The 18443-nt window shown below is 34.7% G+C and overlaps 1 protein-coding gene across 1 annotated transcript in view; it reads left to right on the top strand.

Annotated features, from left to right (window-relative positions):
- The window catches only part of LOC126778443 (nephrin-like), a 337695-nt gene that overhangs the window by 306175 nt on the left and 13077 nt on the right, over window positions 1-18443 (top strand). The window contains exons 4-9 of the mRNA XM_050501984.1: window positions 938-1051; window positions 3077-3162; window positions 4061-4174; window positions 5680-5801; window positions 6473-6530; window positions 15861-16012. Of these exons, the coding sequence (XP_050357941.1) occupies window positions 938-1051; window positions 3077-3162; window positions 4061-4174; window positions 5680-5801; window positions 6473-6530; window positions 15861-16012 (646 nt within the window). The remainder of the gene's footprint in view (window positions 1-937; window positions 1052-3076; window positions 3163-4060; window positions 4175-5679; window positions 5802-6472; window positions 6531-15860; window positions 16013-18443) is intronic.

Below are 18443 nucleotides of genomic sequence, written 5' to 3'. Positions count from 1 at the left end.
TTGGAGCCGCGTGGTGGAATAAGCTCCAAACCTTCTCCTCGAAAAGGGAGAGGAGGCCTTAGTCCAGCAGTGGGACATTTACAGGCTGTTACTGTTCTTCTAAGATCAGGGTATTTCTTTTCCGAACCGGTTGTAATTTCTAATATGATTTTATTAAAAAAATTAAATGAATAATAAATAATTATAAAAATCAAACTAAAATGACACAACGTATGTCGGGCACACAAAAAAAAAAAACAGAGCTGCCGTAATATTTAACAAAAAGGCGCGCGATCGCCTGTCACATTGATACAAGGAATTGATGTATTGGGTGGTAACAAATAACAACAATATAAAAATCATAGCCAAAGGATCAGAATTGAACCTGCGATTATCACATCGCTAGACGGCCTGTATGCCTTTGAGCTATCGAGTTAAAAGATTGGGGATTATAATTATCATTATAAATTATTCCTTTAATACATAATCATCTACAAATGTTATTCAGATTATATTGAGTAACTAAGAATAAAAAAAATAAATGTTATGCAATTTTTTTTTTTTATAAAATAGGAAGGTGGACGAGCATATGGGCCACCTGATGGTAAGTGGTCACCATACGCCCTTAGACATTGGCATTGTAAGAAATGTCAACCATCGCTTATAGCCAATGCGCCACCAACCTTGGGAACTAAGACTTTATGTCCCTTGTGCCTATAATTACACTGGCTCACTCACCCTTCAAACCGGAACACAACAATATCAAGTATTGCTGTTTTGCGGTAGAATATCTGATGAGTGGGTGGTACCTACCCAGACGAGCTTGCACAAAGCCCTACCACCAGTATTTACATACATATGTATATTTAGACGGAAATATGAATGTTTTTTTGATGAACAGAACGTAAAATTAATTTAACATTTATTGTAAGCTAATTTCGGTTTTCAATTCAATTAGATATGACAAGCGGGAGGGGGTGACGTCACACTGGTCGGATCCCTCGACGCTGTCCACGCGAGCCACTTTCCGCACCAACACGGAGCCGGCTGTCCTATTACTTACCAAACTAAGGTAATAATAAAAAACTTCCATTTTTTTTTTGTTAAAATGATCGTATTCATATTTACCAATGTGTGTGTAGTGTATATGTGTGTATATACTATAATACTAATACTAATATACATAATATGGGTATATATAATAGTATTGACTATATATTCCAGAAAAGTTCGTAATGAATGATCAAATTAAGATAGAATTTGAGGTATCAACTCGTCGTGTTTCGAAAATCATTAGATATTTTGATAACTGATCGTGAACGGGGGTGTCCGGTGATTGCCTCATTGACCTAGTGGCTGGCTTGAAAGATTTCCGATCTGGAGATACCGAATTCAATTCCCAGGCTAATAGACAGGGTATTACAAAGGAGAAATTATCAAAAGTTGTCCGGAGTCCTGTATAAATATAACACTGTTTTGACATTTCAAATTATCTGGTAGTTCGTATTAGTTTTTTTTTATTTTATTTTATTATTGACTTACCAAACATGTAAATTGTATTACAAAGGGGATCATATTGATATTTTAAAAAGCAAGAAATCCTATATAATGTTATACATACTAATAAAACTATTATATATTATTATTAATCGAGAAATTTCACTAGGAATGTTTTCGAGTTACTTTGTAACATAATATCAAATAAACACAAAGATGAGATTACATGTTATGTCAATTGTAGACGAGTTCAAACAGCGCCGCTTTTGAGCGGTGGACACACTCATAGGTTTGATAAATAATAATTTGAGTTAATATTTAGGTCGTAGCTGCCTGTCCCGACTTGATAAAGTTAAAGTAAAGATGTATTCGAAAATAATTTTCAACCATTTTTTTTTTGATAAAATTGGTAGGACGGGTGAATAGACCACCTGGTGGTAAGTGGTCACCATAGACAGCGCTTTAATAAATATTAACCGTCCCTTTCATCGCAAATGCGCCACCAATTTGAATGCAAATACAAGACTAAGTATAGCTATTTCGCAGTAGAATATCTTTAATACTACGTACTAATACGATTAAAATAGGATGAGCAAATCATTATTTTACAGAATTATATTAAATGTTAAGTTACCACCGATCCGGAATGTGGATACTGCCGTGAAGAACCGAAAAGAAACTCTTTCTTAGTTCTTTATAGCTCGTACATTCTGTACACCGCCCTATATATTTAAAAACCGAAGCGTCAAACATAGTTCGTGTTTTTTGTCTATATTTGTATGAGAAGTGGGATACGAAACGTGATACATGTTAAAATAACAGCGTTGACATTTCACAGGCGTTATTTATTATTTATTTTAATGGTTGAATCGGCAAGCACAATAGTTTCAAAATTAAAGCGATTCTGATTGAAAAATCATGTTTTTATATTTTTGTACTGCAGAAGATAACTTACTTAATCATATACTCGTTGCATAATTTGTTTCACAGAAGTCTTATAAAAACGTTTTTTTGACTGACTATCAACACGGCCAAAAATACTGAAGGTAGGAAACTGAACTTTCGAACATAGAAATATTATATATGTTCTCGTCTGCGTGTGAGGGCCGAGCGTGGGTACCCCTATTGTATGTATGTGGGTATTTTGTATGTAAAATTTCGTTTGTTGGCTGGTTGAGTGCTTAGATGTAAAAAGGTAACAAGCAAACTCACTTTCACATTTAATATATTAGTAAAGAAAATATTTCGAAAAAATCAATTTTAAGGGTGGAAATGCCCCCATTTTGTAACTTTGTATAAATTTTACCCATACAAAATCGGGACTGGCAGTTAACCATAACCTACTCCATGATTATCGCGTGCCATATTTCCTTTAAACGAGGCGTGAAGAGGCATTTTGCAGGCCGGCAAGGCGGGGGTGGTTAGTGCAGAACATTCTTTCCGACTGCACTGGCCGTCGTCGCGTTTGAACTCTACTACGATTCGTTTGTCTTCCTGGCAAATATATAATATATATATTGTCTGAATTTCTTTAAGACATTTTATAAGTATGACTAAATCTAGAAGTATTTCAAAATCCTGACACCATTTTATTTTACAGAGCTGAAGATGATGGACAGTACAGATGTCGAGTTGACTTCATCAGATCACCGACAAAGAACACCAGGCTGAATCTTACGATACTTAGTGAGTACCTTCGAAAATTTCTGAATGTCTTAGCCAATTATTCTAAATAAGGTTTTCAGTCGTATGGAGGGAAGGTACGAGTACCTTATTCCGGCTCAAGAACATATACATTAAATTTATATAACAAAAAAAATATTTTGATTCAGAAATTTTTATTCTTAATATTAAACTACTACTAAATTCGATGAGCCGGTTGGCGTGGTTGGTGGATGCTTGCCTTTCACGCCGAAGGTTGTGGGTTCGATTCCTACCCAGGACATATATTTGTGTGCATGAACATGTCTGTTTGTCCTGAGTCTGGGTGTAATTATCTATATAAGTATGTATTTACAAAAGAAAAATAGTATATGTAGTATATCAGTTGTCTGGTTTCCATAGTACAAGCTCCGTACAAGCTTAATTTGGGATGAGGTTGGCCGTGTGTGAAAAATGTCCCAGGATATTATTATTATTATTCTTAATACTTTGTCATAATCAATTTATATACATGTATAAATACATTGTTGTGAATGTATTGTTTAAATAAATAATAAGATAATTAAAATATCTCAACGCAAGGAAACATAATTTGAAAATCGGTGAGTTTTCGTTTTTGATTGCGTCTCCGACAGGACAATAGGTCGTCTGCTCCGAAGTCGTATGCTTGTAATTAAGTACACCAGAACTGTTCAGGAAACGAGACCAATTTAATTAATTATATAATTAACTCATATTGATAAACATTTTAATATTACTTCAATCAAGTTTCCGCTCGTGTGAGGGATGGCAGTTACGCAGAACCTTATCTGTATCACTGGAAACGTGATGACCAAATTTCATGGCGATTGGTAGTAAAAAAAATAATATCAAATAATTATTTTTGGTTATTAGAGAGTTTCAAACGAATTCTTGTTAACAGTACCTCCCGACCGACTGTTGGTCCTTGATCAGGAAGGTGATGAGATCAAGGGTGGCTTGATCGGCCCCTACGATGAGGGCTCTGACGTCAATATCACCTGTGTTGCTGTGGGAGGTGAGTTCCCTTTGCTGTTTTTTTTAATGTATTTTTCATTTTGTCTTTATAAGGAATCCTTATAAATCACCATATTTACGTTACAATTAACTAATGGACCATTTATTGACAGAGTTTAAATTGACTTCGTAAATTAGGATATATACAGGAAATGGCGAAGACCCTATCACCTTTGAAAGCAATAAGACACAGTGTTATGCTTTAGAAAAGTTTTTCCACTATTACTCCAAGGTCAAAGCGAAAGAACTAGTGTTTTTTAAAAATAATATCATACTTTTGGAATGGCCCAGCAGTTCCAAATATTTGTAAGCTGCTGTTAGAAAAAGAAAGGTCTCGATGAGTTTCCTTTGCCAGTTCTTCTGTGTGTCTTTTGAACCGGAGGTAATTTTTTTTAGACAGTCAATATGTAAATGTAATGCTTATAAATTGAATAGTATTTGTCTTTGACTAGTATATTCGACATTGCATGGTAGATTTAACAAATAGCAAAACAAATAAATTACCAATATTATTGAATAAGGTACTGCTAATAATAAAATACAATTTTTGTAAATACATCAACTAAATGATGACTTTGAACTGGTTCAAATGACAAGCTTAGTAGCAATTTAAAAACTTCAGGGCATAACTCTAAAAGGCTCCCCTTTTGTTACAGTAACCACCCCTGCGAATTAAACTGAAGTGGTATTTTGCAACTTGTGTGAACCTCACCCTTAATAATGATATGCACCTTTGTTGCGTGGCCCTCGTAGTTTCAAGGGTTGTTTAATGATAATTACCAATTAATTAACCTTCCGGTGCAGTTTTGGAATAATGGGGGAAGTTTTAACGATGTATATGTATATATTGTATAGATTCTATGTTATAAGCTATGTTTGACAAAAATGTTAGTTGCGCGCTTTTTAAGTATGACGACATTGTTTTCTTTATTGTGTTGAAACAAATCGTAATATATTTATGAAAATAAGTTACAATTATTTTTTTTCAATTGGTATGGCAAATGGGCAACCTGATGGTAATCAGCACTCTTATAAATATTGATTAATCCATACATCGCCATTGCGCCACCAACCTTGCCACTAACCTAGATGTTACGTCCCTTGCGCTTGTAGTTATCCTCTGCCATCCTATTAACCGGAACACATCAATACCAAGTATTGATATATAACATAACTGATGTGTGGGTGATACCTATCCAGACGGGCTTGCACAAAGCCCTACCACCAAGTACAAAAGCAAACTTTTATTTGACAGCGATTTTGAACAAATTATATTATATTGATAATTGGTTATACTGGCCAAAATTGTACAAAATTTCAGCTGGATCTGTTGGAGGACTGTTTTAAAAATTAGTACTTGGTTTTGAACTTCACATACTATGTACTTTATGTAAAGATAAAAAGCATCTGCCTTGAGTCACCGTATTCACGATTAAAATTGTTAAAGATATATCAGAAATGTATATGAACGATAATATGAAAATAGATGGATTAATATTGTTATAGGTCGTCCACCAGCACGCGTTTCCTGGTGGAAGTCGCACGCGCTGCTCGCGAACTCGGAGGCGCGCGCCAGCGTCTCCTTCACACTGCAACGAGCCGACTACGGCTCTGAAGTCACCTGTCAGGTTTATATATATATATAGTATACGTTTATGTCCCATTGTGTTGTAACTATGTTTAACTATATAAAACTTCGTTAACTATTCTTTTATATCCGAAATCGAAACAGCCTGTGAATGTCCCACTGCTGGGCTAAAGGCCTCCTCTCCTCATTTTGAGGAGAAGGTTTGGAGCTTATTCCACCACGCTGCTCCAATGCGGGTTGGTGGAATACACATGTGGCAGAATTTCAGTGAAATTAGACACATGCAGGTTTCCTCACGATGTTTTCCTTCACCGTAAAGCACGAGATGAATTATAATCACAAATTAAGCACATGAAAATTCAGTGGTGCTTGCCTGGGTTTGAACCCACGATCATCGGTTAAGATTCACGCGTTCTTATCACTGGGTCATCTATATTTCTTTTATATATTTTAATTAATTGTTAAATTACTTGTTTATGTATTATATTATGCTGTATGTTTCCCAAGAATAAATAAATAATTTTAGTTCATAAACACCTTTTTTAATATGTAGTATGAAATTTAGGTTAATATATAAAAAGAAAAACACAAAATAAATACCGACTTCTAAGAGAGCGTGAATATATAAGTTGACAACTGTTAGTACAGCTACTGGCTGTTTTCCTTACTTGTAAAAATACATTAAAATATTTATTTCACGTTTTCAAACAGGCCGTCACGGATCCCTCCCTAACGCCGCTCTCGGAGACATTGACGATCAACGTAAATCGTAAGTTACCTTACCTTATATATAATTTTCCCATTGTTGATAAAAGTAAATACATTTGTACGAATTTTTGATGAAAACATCTTAACGCTCGGTACACGATACTGACTGAGACTGAGTTTTTTTTTATAGAATACCTATTACTGGACGAGCATATAGGCCACCTGATGGTAAGGTCACCAACGCCCATAGACATTGGCATTGTAAGAAATGTTAACCATCGCTTACATCGCCAATGCGCTACCAACCTTGGGAACTAAGATGTTTTATGACTGGCTCACTCACCTTTCCAACTAGATACATAGCGGTAGAATATGTAATAATTGGGTTGCATCTACACCGGCGGGCTTACACAAAGCTCTAATCACCAAGTAAATATTGATGGTAATAGCTCATCCTTCCATATATTATAGTAAGTCTGTGTTAACATTGGTATTTTGATGCCAACCATAAAATCTAAATGCCAAATGTTCCTTGTATTGTGTTGTATTGTGTTACTGAATCACTTAAGTGAACCTAGCTTAAAATCCGATCAGTATAAAGTAATAAGTGAGTCGATGCTCTGTACACTACTCTTTATTATCAATAATGACGATGAACAACTGATTTCGGTCAGGGCGGCCATTTTAACAGGGACTAGCCAACTATGCAGGGTTGTTACCTTTACGTGCTTTCTGGGGTACGGGATTTTACAAATCCCGGTCTGCTATTGTGAACTTCTTGGGTTATAAGTCAAATAGCAGTGTGTCTTCTTCCTTTCAGTGCCTAATCAACGATGAAAGAAAGAACTAAATCAATGTTTAGCTAAACGTTAAATAACGTAGAAGAAAGAAAATGCTTTACCCTTTCTAGTTTCGAAATTGCCCGATAAAAACTTATCCATTTAAAACTCGGCGTCTAGCGTACCTTTTTACTAAACTTTCCGAATTTCACGCAAACAAAGTCGGGCGTAAAAGCTTAAATAATACAAGAATGGAGAACAAAATTTTGAATCGTGATTAATCTTGTTTTGTTCGAAAAGTAGGACGGATCCTTAACAAAGAGATTTATCATAATGCAGGAGAGATTTCATCTTCATAATAATTTACCAAATTACCCAAAAGTGTTTTTTTAAACAGCCCAACAATCTTTATTTAATGTAGTGGACGGATTTTGTTTCGACATTGCATATGTGTAGGGTGTGGGATATTTTTTCGTTGGCATTGATATAAGTTATAATGAAAATCTGAACTACAAACCTAGGATCGGGTCCTAATAAAGTGATAGAATTGCTGTCTGAAAGTTCCCTCTACCAGCTAAGAGTTTAGAAGTTTGTATCGATTCCAAAGCACGTAAAATCGTTGATCCTGTGCCCGATCTCTTCCGTCGGTGGATTACCGTCAATCAATTACGAGAGACGCGTGTGTGTGAACTTGCAGTATCTAACTCCTGGCCGGATAAGTATTGTACATTATACAAGAGGGATTTTTGGAAAAACACCTTTACCTCTTACATTAAATATAGTGGCTTTGAATGAAATATAATGAAGACAATTAATAAAAAAATATGGCATTGTTAGATAATTTTTATAATTATAGTAACATACAACAACACTTGTACAGATTAAAAAATCAGTACAAATAATGCGTCTTTTTTACTCTAGTTGGACAATATTAACATAATTTTAAGGAGATGCAATAAATACAAGTAAATACATACAAAGACAATACGATACAGAAAAAAATATATCAATTTGTGAACGTTTTTATTAATCATTATTTTTTCTCAATCTTTCTTTCAAATGTGAAAGTGAATATTTCGAATGCCAAAATAAAATAATCTTGAACCGGTTCACTAATGAATTGTTATCTTTTATTTTTGTTTCATTTTTTGGTTACACGTGTCACTTGGAGCGAATGAGCGAAATGATCTCATCCGTTGAGATTCAAAATAAACGAAAAACAAATCGTCTAAATCCACATTAATAGCGGCTAGTGTACAAGTATATCCTTATATAATAGTTTAATATAATGCTATTGTATGGGACGTATAGACGGAAAATTTAATTTGTTATTAGTGAATATAAACGGAGATTGCTGGATATCACAAAACCACTGTGTACAAAAGAATAGATAAGGAAGCATTTTATGTGTGCAGGGATTCGTAACTAAGCTGGGATTAGCGTTAATCGCGGTTTATTCGTAGTTCGTAGGTATCCTGAATTTTTCTTAAAGAATGTCCCAGAAATTAGAACACGTGAACTTTAACCGATTATTACGTGATCAAACCCGTATAAATACGACCAAAAATGTTTGTGTTTGTAATTTTTTAAATAAAAAATCCGTAACGCCGATTTTACGGACATACGTGGGTAGGTCTTTTGCAGGCTGGTTTAGGTAAGTACCTTTATATTCTACTACTAACCGCAATTATTATTGTTGTGTGCCGGTGTCAAATACGAGCGAGTGTAACAGGCACAAGACTTGACGTCTTATTGCCCAAAGTTCGTGGCGCATAGGCGATGACCATCCCTTAATGGTTAACATTTCGTCGGGTGAATATAAATATATATATGTCACGTATAAGCCGAGATGGCCCAGTGGTAAGAACATGTGAATCTTAACCGATGATCGTGGGTTCAAACCCGGGCAAGCACCACTGAATTTTCATGTGCTTAATTTGTGATTATAATTTATCTCGTGATTTACGGTGAAGGAAAACATCGTGAGGAAACCTGCATGTGTCTAATTTCACTGAAATTCTGCCACATGTGTATTCCACCAACCCGCGTTGGAGCAGCGTGGTGGAATAAGCTCCAAAACCTTCTCCTCAAAAAAGAGGAGAGGAGGCCTTTAGCCCAGCAGTGGGATATTCACAGGCTGTTACGGTTACGGTTACGGATATGTCACGTGTGCGTTCACCAATCCGCATTAAAACCGTAGGACAATTACTGGATGTTACCGCCATTAAGGTGTATCTGTACTCTAAAATAGGGTAAAACCTTAAAAATTAACCATATGGCGTTTTGATGTATGAATACATATGTTTAGAATCGGGTGTTTATTATGTATTTCTGATTTACGCACGCGGCTTCGCTTACGCGAAAGTTGTAGATAGTAGGTCAGCTAATGTCCTTTCTTGGTGTTAAAGCTTGCTCCATAAAAAAAATCATCGAAATCAGTTCATTGACCGACAGAATTACTTTCGCATCTAGTATAATATTAGCATTGATTTATGAGTTCTACTGTTGATGATATTATAATGTAAATAAAATATAAACATGCTAGGATGTTATTTATACACTTAAAGAGTAAAATAGAATAAAAAAAACATACTAGGTACTATCATAAAACTTACATAAATATAATTGTCACATAATCAACATTTTTATTATGTCTGTATGTACCTTATTAAATATACTTATAAAAGTCTATTACAATAAAAATATTTCGCATTATTATTAAAAATTAATAATTTTCACTTTAAATTCTATAGCCTTGACGTAACATTATTATAAATTGAATTATAATGAACGCTGCAGAAATTACCATTTAATATCCTTCGCCATAAGATCCATTAACTGTAATTGAATTTCTATAAATGTACATACATTTATATGAAACCGGTTTTTATGTTATGGAATCGAGGATTATATCAACTATGATTAATATTATAAAAAAAAAGGCTTTTAAGAGCAAAGGTGTTCTTATCGATTAATCAATCGAAAAATATATGGGTGGTAATTATTTAAAAAAAAAAAATGTTTATTAATATAATTTTTTTATTTTACTTTGTGGTAGGGCTTTGTCCAAATCTATCTGGGTAAATAAAATACTTAGCAGTCATAACAGGCACAAGGGACATGACATCTCAGTTCCCAAGGTTGGTGGCACATTGTTGATGTAAGGGATTGTTAATATTTCTACCTACCTTTACTTCCTAATACTTGAATACTGTTTTGTTATAATATAGTACAATACAAAACAATATTCAAGTATTAGGAAGTTTGTGTTAGAGCCTATAAAAACCTAATTCTTTAATTTAAATTTGCGCTTTTCTCATGGTTATTGATGATGATGATTTACTGGTGGTAGGGCTTTGTGCAAGCTCGTCTGTGTAGGTACCACCCACTAATCAGATATTAAACCGCAAAAAAGCAGTACCTGATATTGCTGTTTTCCGGTTTGAAGGGTGAGTGAGCCAGTGTTATTACAGGCACAAGGAACATAACATTTTAGTTCCCAAGGTCGGTGGTGCATTGGTAAGTAAGCGTTGGTTAACATTTCTTACAATGCAAATGTCTATGGCCGTTGGTGACCACTAACCATCAGGTGGCCCATATGCTCGTCCGCTTTCCTGTTCTATAAAACAAAAGATTTTTATTAATTCTTATTAGTTTGTTCTGCTCTAATAATGTTTTAGTTATAAGTGGAAACTTGACTGGTATGTGTGCTAATGTTAAAATTATAGTTTTAAGAATGAATGTACTGTTTGATTCCAAAAAAAAAATATTAATAGTTCGCAATATGGCTTTTAATTTAATTTAATTTTGTAAATTGACGATTCAAAAGTGCTCGCAAGTGTCCTACTTAAATAAAATATATTTTGATTTGATTTTATTTGAATGGAACTGCAGGAACTAAAACAAGTGAAGTACATAAAGTATTGGTTTTATTAAAAACAAACATGGATTCTACTTTCAGTGTTTCTACCCCTACATAAGCCGTGTACCGCTTTTTTATCTATAATAGAATAGTGAGGAGGTATGTGGGGCTCACCGGTGTCCAAGGCGCCGAGTGCGTTACGAACATCGGAATACCCTCTAAAAAACCATCGGCACCCTTTCCATCTTAACGAGGAGCTCCACGGGATCGCTTGCGCATGTCACCGTTAGCCTTGTCCCCCTCTTTCAACTCTCGAGCCTTTTATTGTGATTCGCACCAAAAGTTCGCGTAAATATATGAATTTTATGCATGCAAGGCGCACGCTATTTAAAAATACATCGCTTGTTTAATGTCCGAATATGTGCCCCTAAAACTAATTAAATTACCGTACCTTGTATACAGAAATCTATTAAAACAAGAAACAAGAAATATTTGAATAAGCGTTAGCTTAGTTCGTTATTACCGGTGTTTGGCAGCGCGTTTTATTTTCCTACTAATGTGCTAATACTCTCCTTTTGAAGAGAAAGTTTGGTGTTCATTCCACAGCTCTGCTCCAATGCGAGTTCGTAGCATATGTGACAGATTTTCATCCAACACATGCAGGTTTTCTTTCAATGTTTGGATGAGTACGATATGATTGATAAATTAAGCTCATTATTAAGCTAATTTTTTTTTCAGAGCTTTTAAATAATTGTGATTAAGTGATTTTCCGAATTTGAACCCGCAATCTTCGGTTAAGATTCACGTGTTCAAACCCCTGGGTATTTTCGGCTCGGATAATTCCCTCATATTATGTTTTGTAACAATGTAGACATTTAATTGATTGATTAAGTTGATTTTTAAATAACCTCTCACCCTAACTTTGCACAAGTACAATGTACGTTGTTTACATTTAGATTTTTTTTCTGATCAGAAAACTCGAATATATTTTAAGTTCCGGCAAATTAACCCGACTATGGTATGGTAGATGTGGTCGGCCGCTGTTCGATACAACAATATAAACAAAAGAAACCAAATATCCAGCTCGGCAGCCATTTATTATGTCACTCCATATAAAAAACTGCCTTTGCCGCCCTTTTTAAAAGATCACGTTGCCAACTTAAAAATATTAAAAATGCAGTTATCACTTAACAGAAAAATATTACGTCATACTTATTTACAAATTATGACAAAATCAATGAAATATGAGAAAACAAAATAAAATAAATTAAATATATGCTATTAATATGAAATATTTATAAATCCCTTTAGATAGGTTTGTTGCACTATATCGAGCCCGTGGAAGCAGTTCTCCTAGCATAATGAGGTGAAAGCCAAACAATTTATAAGCACACGAAGTTAATTAAAAATTCAATGGACTTGTAACATACACCGTGCAATTGAAATTTCAATTAATATAGTTTGAAAATGTTAAAGCTTTAAACGTACAAAATTCATCAAACTAATATTATAAAGAGATGTTTTTTTTTCTAAACACATTTATTTAAAATCATCTCCTTTGAAGTAGGCTCTTGTATCAGCCTCGACAATCGACTTATTTACAGCCTTCATGTTATTCAGCAGTGCGTTTCTTTAAGAACTAATTTAATTACTCACCCGTGAAATGTCGACAACCGTCTTATGGTGATATACTATTTTGATGCGTGTTTTATTGAAATGTTATGATTATTATGGTGAATGTCGCATATCACTGACATGACATTTCACGACCGTTTTCTGTGGTGTGCTTCGAGTTTGTTCTCACCGAATAGTCCTACAGGATGGACACAAGCTTTATCATGTATTTTATTTCGTTTGAAGTTTACCTTACAATGTACCTTTTTGTGCAGAAGTAAACAAGACGCACTTCCGAGAGTTGAGTCTTTGTTGTTAAATTGCCAGCCAGCTTGGTCATTATCGTTTGTAATTTAGTTTATTATAGTAATGATTGTTGTACAAGATTTCAAGAAACTATAAATCCGAAATAGGTCTCGGTTGTAGGGCTTTATGCAAGCCCGTCAGGTAAGGTACCACCCTTTCTTTAGATATTCTACCGCTAAACAAAAATACTGGTGGTAGAGCTTTGTGCAAGCTCGTCTGGGTAGGTACCACCCACTCATCAGATATTCTACCGCAAAACAGCAATACTTGATATTGTTGTGTTCCGGTTTGAAGGGTGAGTGAGGCATTGTAATTACAGACATACATGGTTAATATTTCTTACATCGCCAATGTCTGGACGGTGGCCACTTGATAAAAGGCCAATTTGCCAGTCTGCCTACCAATACCATTAAAAAACAGTCAACCAAAATACATTAGCAGCATGTTTTCATTTACTTTGCATTTCAATCAAGTCTCACAGCTAAAAGCGCGGGCAATATTAAAATGAATGTAATATAATTTTCATCAGTCATAATTATTCGTTAACTCTCGTCCCAGTACTTGATGTGGTAAACACTGCTTAATACGAATTTTGCTGGTCGGAACGTCGCTGTTAGGGTTGTTGAAAGCTTACGTAATCAATTATAACTTAACAAAAAATCCCATATTCATCTCCTGTGAGACTTCATCAGATATTATACCGCAAAACAGCAGTACTTGATATTGTTGTGTTCCGGTGTGATGGGTGAGTGAGCCAGTGTAATTACAAGCACAAGGGACATAACATCTTAGTTGCCAAGGTTGGTGGCGCATTGGCGACATAAGTGATGATTAACATTTCTTACAATACCAATGTCTATGGGCGTTGGTGACCACTTATCATCAGGTGGCCAATATGCGCGTCCACCTTCCTATTGTATATAAAAAAAAGAAAAACTTAATGGTTGAGAAAAGTGGGTCTAATTTACCGGAACTTCGCAGCATTTTGATCATCTTATTCAGAATTACCCCATTTGGGAAGCGTCGATTTAACAAATTAAGTCCAGCTTCGACGTAATGCGATGCTATTGGTTTCTATTAAGTTCATACGATGGCCACTTTGCAACCTTCCTTATTTACCCAACATTACATTAAGGCTTATTACAGAGAAAGAATAGCTTGGAGTTCTTATTCTTTGATATCCTTATATAGTATATAACATTAATTGTATAAGGTTGACTTTGATATACATTACAAAAAAAATACAGTTTTAGGCTGGATCATCCTAGTAGAATCACATTGCGAAATCTTTACGCTTTATGTTCAATTTAATCTTAAATAAGCCTATATAACAACTCCACAAATAAATTATATATATCAATTTAAAAGTGTTTAAAAAGGCTCTGCTTGAATAATGAATAACATGACAGCGATTTTAAATTAAAAAAAAATAAAAGACAGAGTATGTCAATTTTCTTAATTATGTCGAGGTAGCTGTTAACCCTGCATTTCTGTGACGTCATAGCATTGGTTATTCATTGAAATCAAATCAAAACCCTTAATTAACACAGAAGAAACACTTAATTATTGATTGTCAAATTAGAAACTACCACCGGTTAAAAAATACCTTAATCTGAGAAGAACCGGCGTATGTAACTTAATAGGAGACTTATTGAAATATTGAAGAATTTCAAAACAACATCGAATAATAAAACCAACGATGAGAATACGAACAAACAACGTATTTCTAAGAACTGCCTTACATTTTTCATAAGCCGTTGGAGAAATTCTAGCTCACACCGGAAGTCACTGCGCATACATTTTGTACTATACTCCGCAGATTGTCAGAAATTTGCCGGACCGTACGTCCGCTTCTGAAGCTCGCCGGATGTACGCCTATCGGATGTCAGAAATTTTTCCTATCAGAATGTCGGAAAGCGCGCTTGTCACGTATTTTTTTCTAGGAACGAAGGTTTCTGAAGATGATTATCTATACTAATATGATAAATGTGAAATTAACTTTTTCTGTTTGTTTGTCCCACTTTGACGGCTAAACCACTGAAATAGGAACCCCAAATAATGTTTTTCTTTGGGGTTCCTATAATTACTGGTTGTAGGGCTTTGTGCATGCTCGTCTGGGTAGGTATTACCCACTCATTAGATATTCTACCGCAAATTAGCAGTACTTGGTATTGTTGTGTTGCGGTTTGAAGGGTGACTGAGCCAGTGTATTTACAGGCATGTTTAAAATTTCTTACAATGCCAATGTCTATGTCTATGTTGGTTAGTCACCAACTTACCATCAGGGGCCCCACACGCTCGAACCTGTAACTTAAAAAAAATATGTAAAGTCTACTTTTTTACCTAATACCGGCCTCCGGCGGACACGCGGGCGTAGTCGCAGGCGTTAACCAGTAGAAAATAAACTCAAATTAAATATAAATTGTATATCTTATACGATCTGGCGACGCAATCATTGCGTAGCTTATACAGTTAGTTAAATCCACGAAGACGCGGCCTATACAGCTTACATTGGACATTTATACTAGCAATTGGAAAAAATATGTGGGATGTTATCGTGGATTGAATATATTTACTCCTTATAACAATATTATGTATCATATTATTGTGATCCGGTTTGAAGGTTGAGTGAACCACTGTGTGAAGTACAGGCGCGAGGGCCAAGATCCAATACCTTAGACTGTACGATTGGTTGCCCATTAATGATGTAAGGTGTTTGCTACACATTTGTAATTTGTGTAATGTTCAAAAATTTTCACGTGAGTATTAGTTAAAGTACTCATATTTATTTAAATAAATCTTTAGAGGCTAACTATGTCACTTTACTCAGTTCGTCCGCTATGGGTGAGGTTGTTAGGGGGTAAGCGTCCCCTAGTAGCTGGACGGCGAGCAGAGCTGGTGTGTCAAGCGGTCGGTGCGCGACCGCCACCGAACATATCTTGGTGGAAAGGTGGCATCAGGCTCACCACTGTTAAAGGAACTGTGAGTATTTAAAATGAAATGAAATGTTGCTTTTATCTATATTATAAAATGTAAAATAAATAGAATCATAGTTTTATTGCTAAGGGTAAGATTAATTTATTGATTCTGTATTTTCTTAAAAACATTTAAATATTTTTTAATGAATTTTCATATTTTAATAGCTAGTAAAAATATGTGGCATACATAGTCGGCGTTATTTTGTCAGCTTAAGTTGCTTAACGGTTTTTTTAAACACTGATTTCGCTCTTTCTTTCATTATTGATTCGAAAGAAGAAGACAAGTATTGTAAAACTATTCACCCGTTAATTATAATTTAAGTAAGTTTATAAGTAAGGCCGTGTTTGTATATATTCAATATTAAATAAGATATTTATTTACTTATTTATTAAGGAACATCAGCATTCACTACACGTAAACGTGAAATAATAAAAACACGTTCAGTCTTAACATAAAGTGCGCCACTTTTGCCACTCTCTCTCTGGTCCAACGTGCATTTTAAGTTACAATATACATTTAACAGTAAAACCCTGTTAATGTCCCACTGCTGCGATAAGGCCTCCTCTCCCTTTTGAGGAGAAGGTTTTGGAGCTTATTTCAATGCGGGCTGGTAGAATACACATGTACCATAATTTCAATGATATAAGACAGGTTGGTTTCCTCACGATGTTTTCCTTCACCGTCAAGCACGAGATGAATTATAAACACAAATAAAGCACTTGAAAATTCTGTGGTGCTTGCCCGGTTTAAACGCACGATCATCGGTTAAGATTCCATTAAGCCAATCTCGGCTTATATATTTTTTTATATACATATATTATTATATATGTATACATATACATTTTCTTATATTACTTATTTGATTATAACATAAACAATATATTTTTTATAATACTTTAACATTGAAAATTAAGCAATTAATATTATAAAATTAATTTCATTTATCACATTAATAATATAAAACAATAATTTAAATTGCTATTTAAAGCGATTCGAAGAATAACTACGTAATTATGTGAATGTAGTTGTGGAAAAAATCGTGGACTCTGTTCGTGAAGTATGGCATAATAATAACAATTAAATATGTTAAAAATTTATATTTGTTTTTTTGTTGAAAAATATTTTTATGATTATATACCAATTTATTATAGCGATCGTTCGAAAGGCAATAGTTCATCACGTCAATCATGTCGATGGGCAATGGTTACTACTTACTATAAGAGGCTCATTCGCAATGAATAACAGATATAGCACCATACCACCATACATTATATATATATATGATGAGAGTGGTCGAGCAAAACTGCGCAAGGTATAAAATATAAGGATACACCTATATATATATATGTATAATATATATAATAATAATGTCCTCCAGACCGATTTCGGCCACGGCGGCCAATCTAAAGAGAGATTAGCCAACTACTTAGGAGATATTATAGGGCACAAGTGTGTGCGCAAACACAGATGCACTCTCTATTCCTAAGCTCTCATAATCCGATGGGACGGCAATCCGACACGACCGGAAAGAGTTCAGACGCAGGACCAACGGCTTTACGTGGTTTCTGAGGCACGGGAGTGTACACACTTCCAACTTCCAGACTCCGGGCTGCTACTGAGAATTTTCTGAACACCCAATAACTTTTTATTGGCCCGACCTGGGAATTGAACCCAGGACCTCCGGGTCTGCGGCCTTATATCAAGCCACTAAACCAACAGTCATAGCATAGTAGGCAGTCATAGTCATATATATATATATATATATATATATATATATATATATATATATAGGTGTATCCTTATATTTTATACCTTGCGCAGTTTTGCTCGACCACTCTCATCGTTCTCATTTAAATAATGGTACGTATGTGAGATTTCTTTGAAATATTTTGCAATATTGTGTGGCATTTTTACATCGATTCCTTACGACTGTCCCATTTTGCGTTCGTATTTCTATTTCACCGATATGTCCCTTCCATTCCCTTTATCACGTCGGAGATTGAAATTTTCAAATTATACTTAGTAAATATGTTTTGTGAATATGAGAAAATTCAATGTAAAGGTAACGAAATAAATGATAATAATATATATTTAAGAACAAAACTCGACTACGCAAAAAATCGTGGTCGAAACAAGAAAATATTTTTATCTTACAATCTTAATTACAACCTATTCAATATTTAGAATCTAGCTAGTTTCTACCTTCGATACCAACCCGTTTTGGGGGGGGGGGGATGTCAGGTATATTCTGTCCTTTTCAGTACCCCTGACATCTTGTATGCAAAATCATTCATCATCATTATCGGCTAAGATGTGAAAGCATCATAAAGAGTCATTTAAGGATAAATTGACAATTTACATACAAATTTAATACTCAGACATAATGATCACACCCCATTCTTCGGTTTGTGTACAAAATAATATATTTTATATA

Source organism: Nymphalis io, chromosome 26, assembly GCF_905147045.1.
Source record: "Nymphalis io chromosome 26, ilAglIoxx1.1, whole genome shotgun sequence".
Taxonomy (NCBI): Eukaryota; Metazoa; Arthropoda; class Insecta; order Lepidoptera; family Nymphalidae; genus Nymphalis; species Nymphalis io.
Note: the sequence above shows the minus strand (reverse complement) of the source record. Positions and strands in the feature narration are given on the sequence as shown.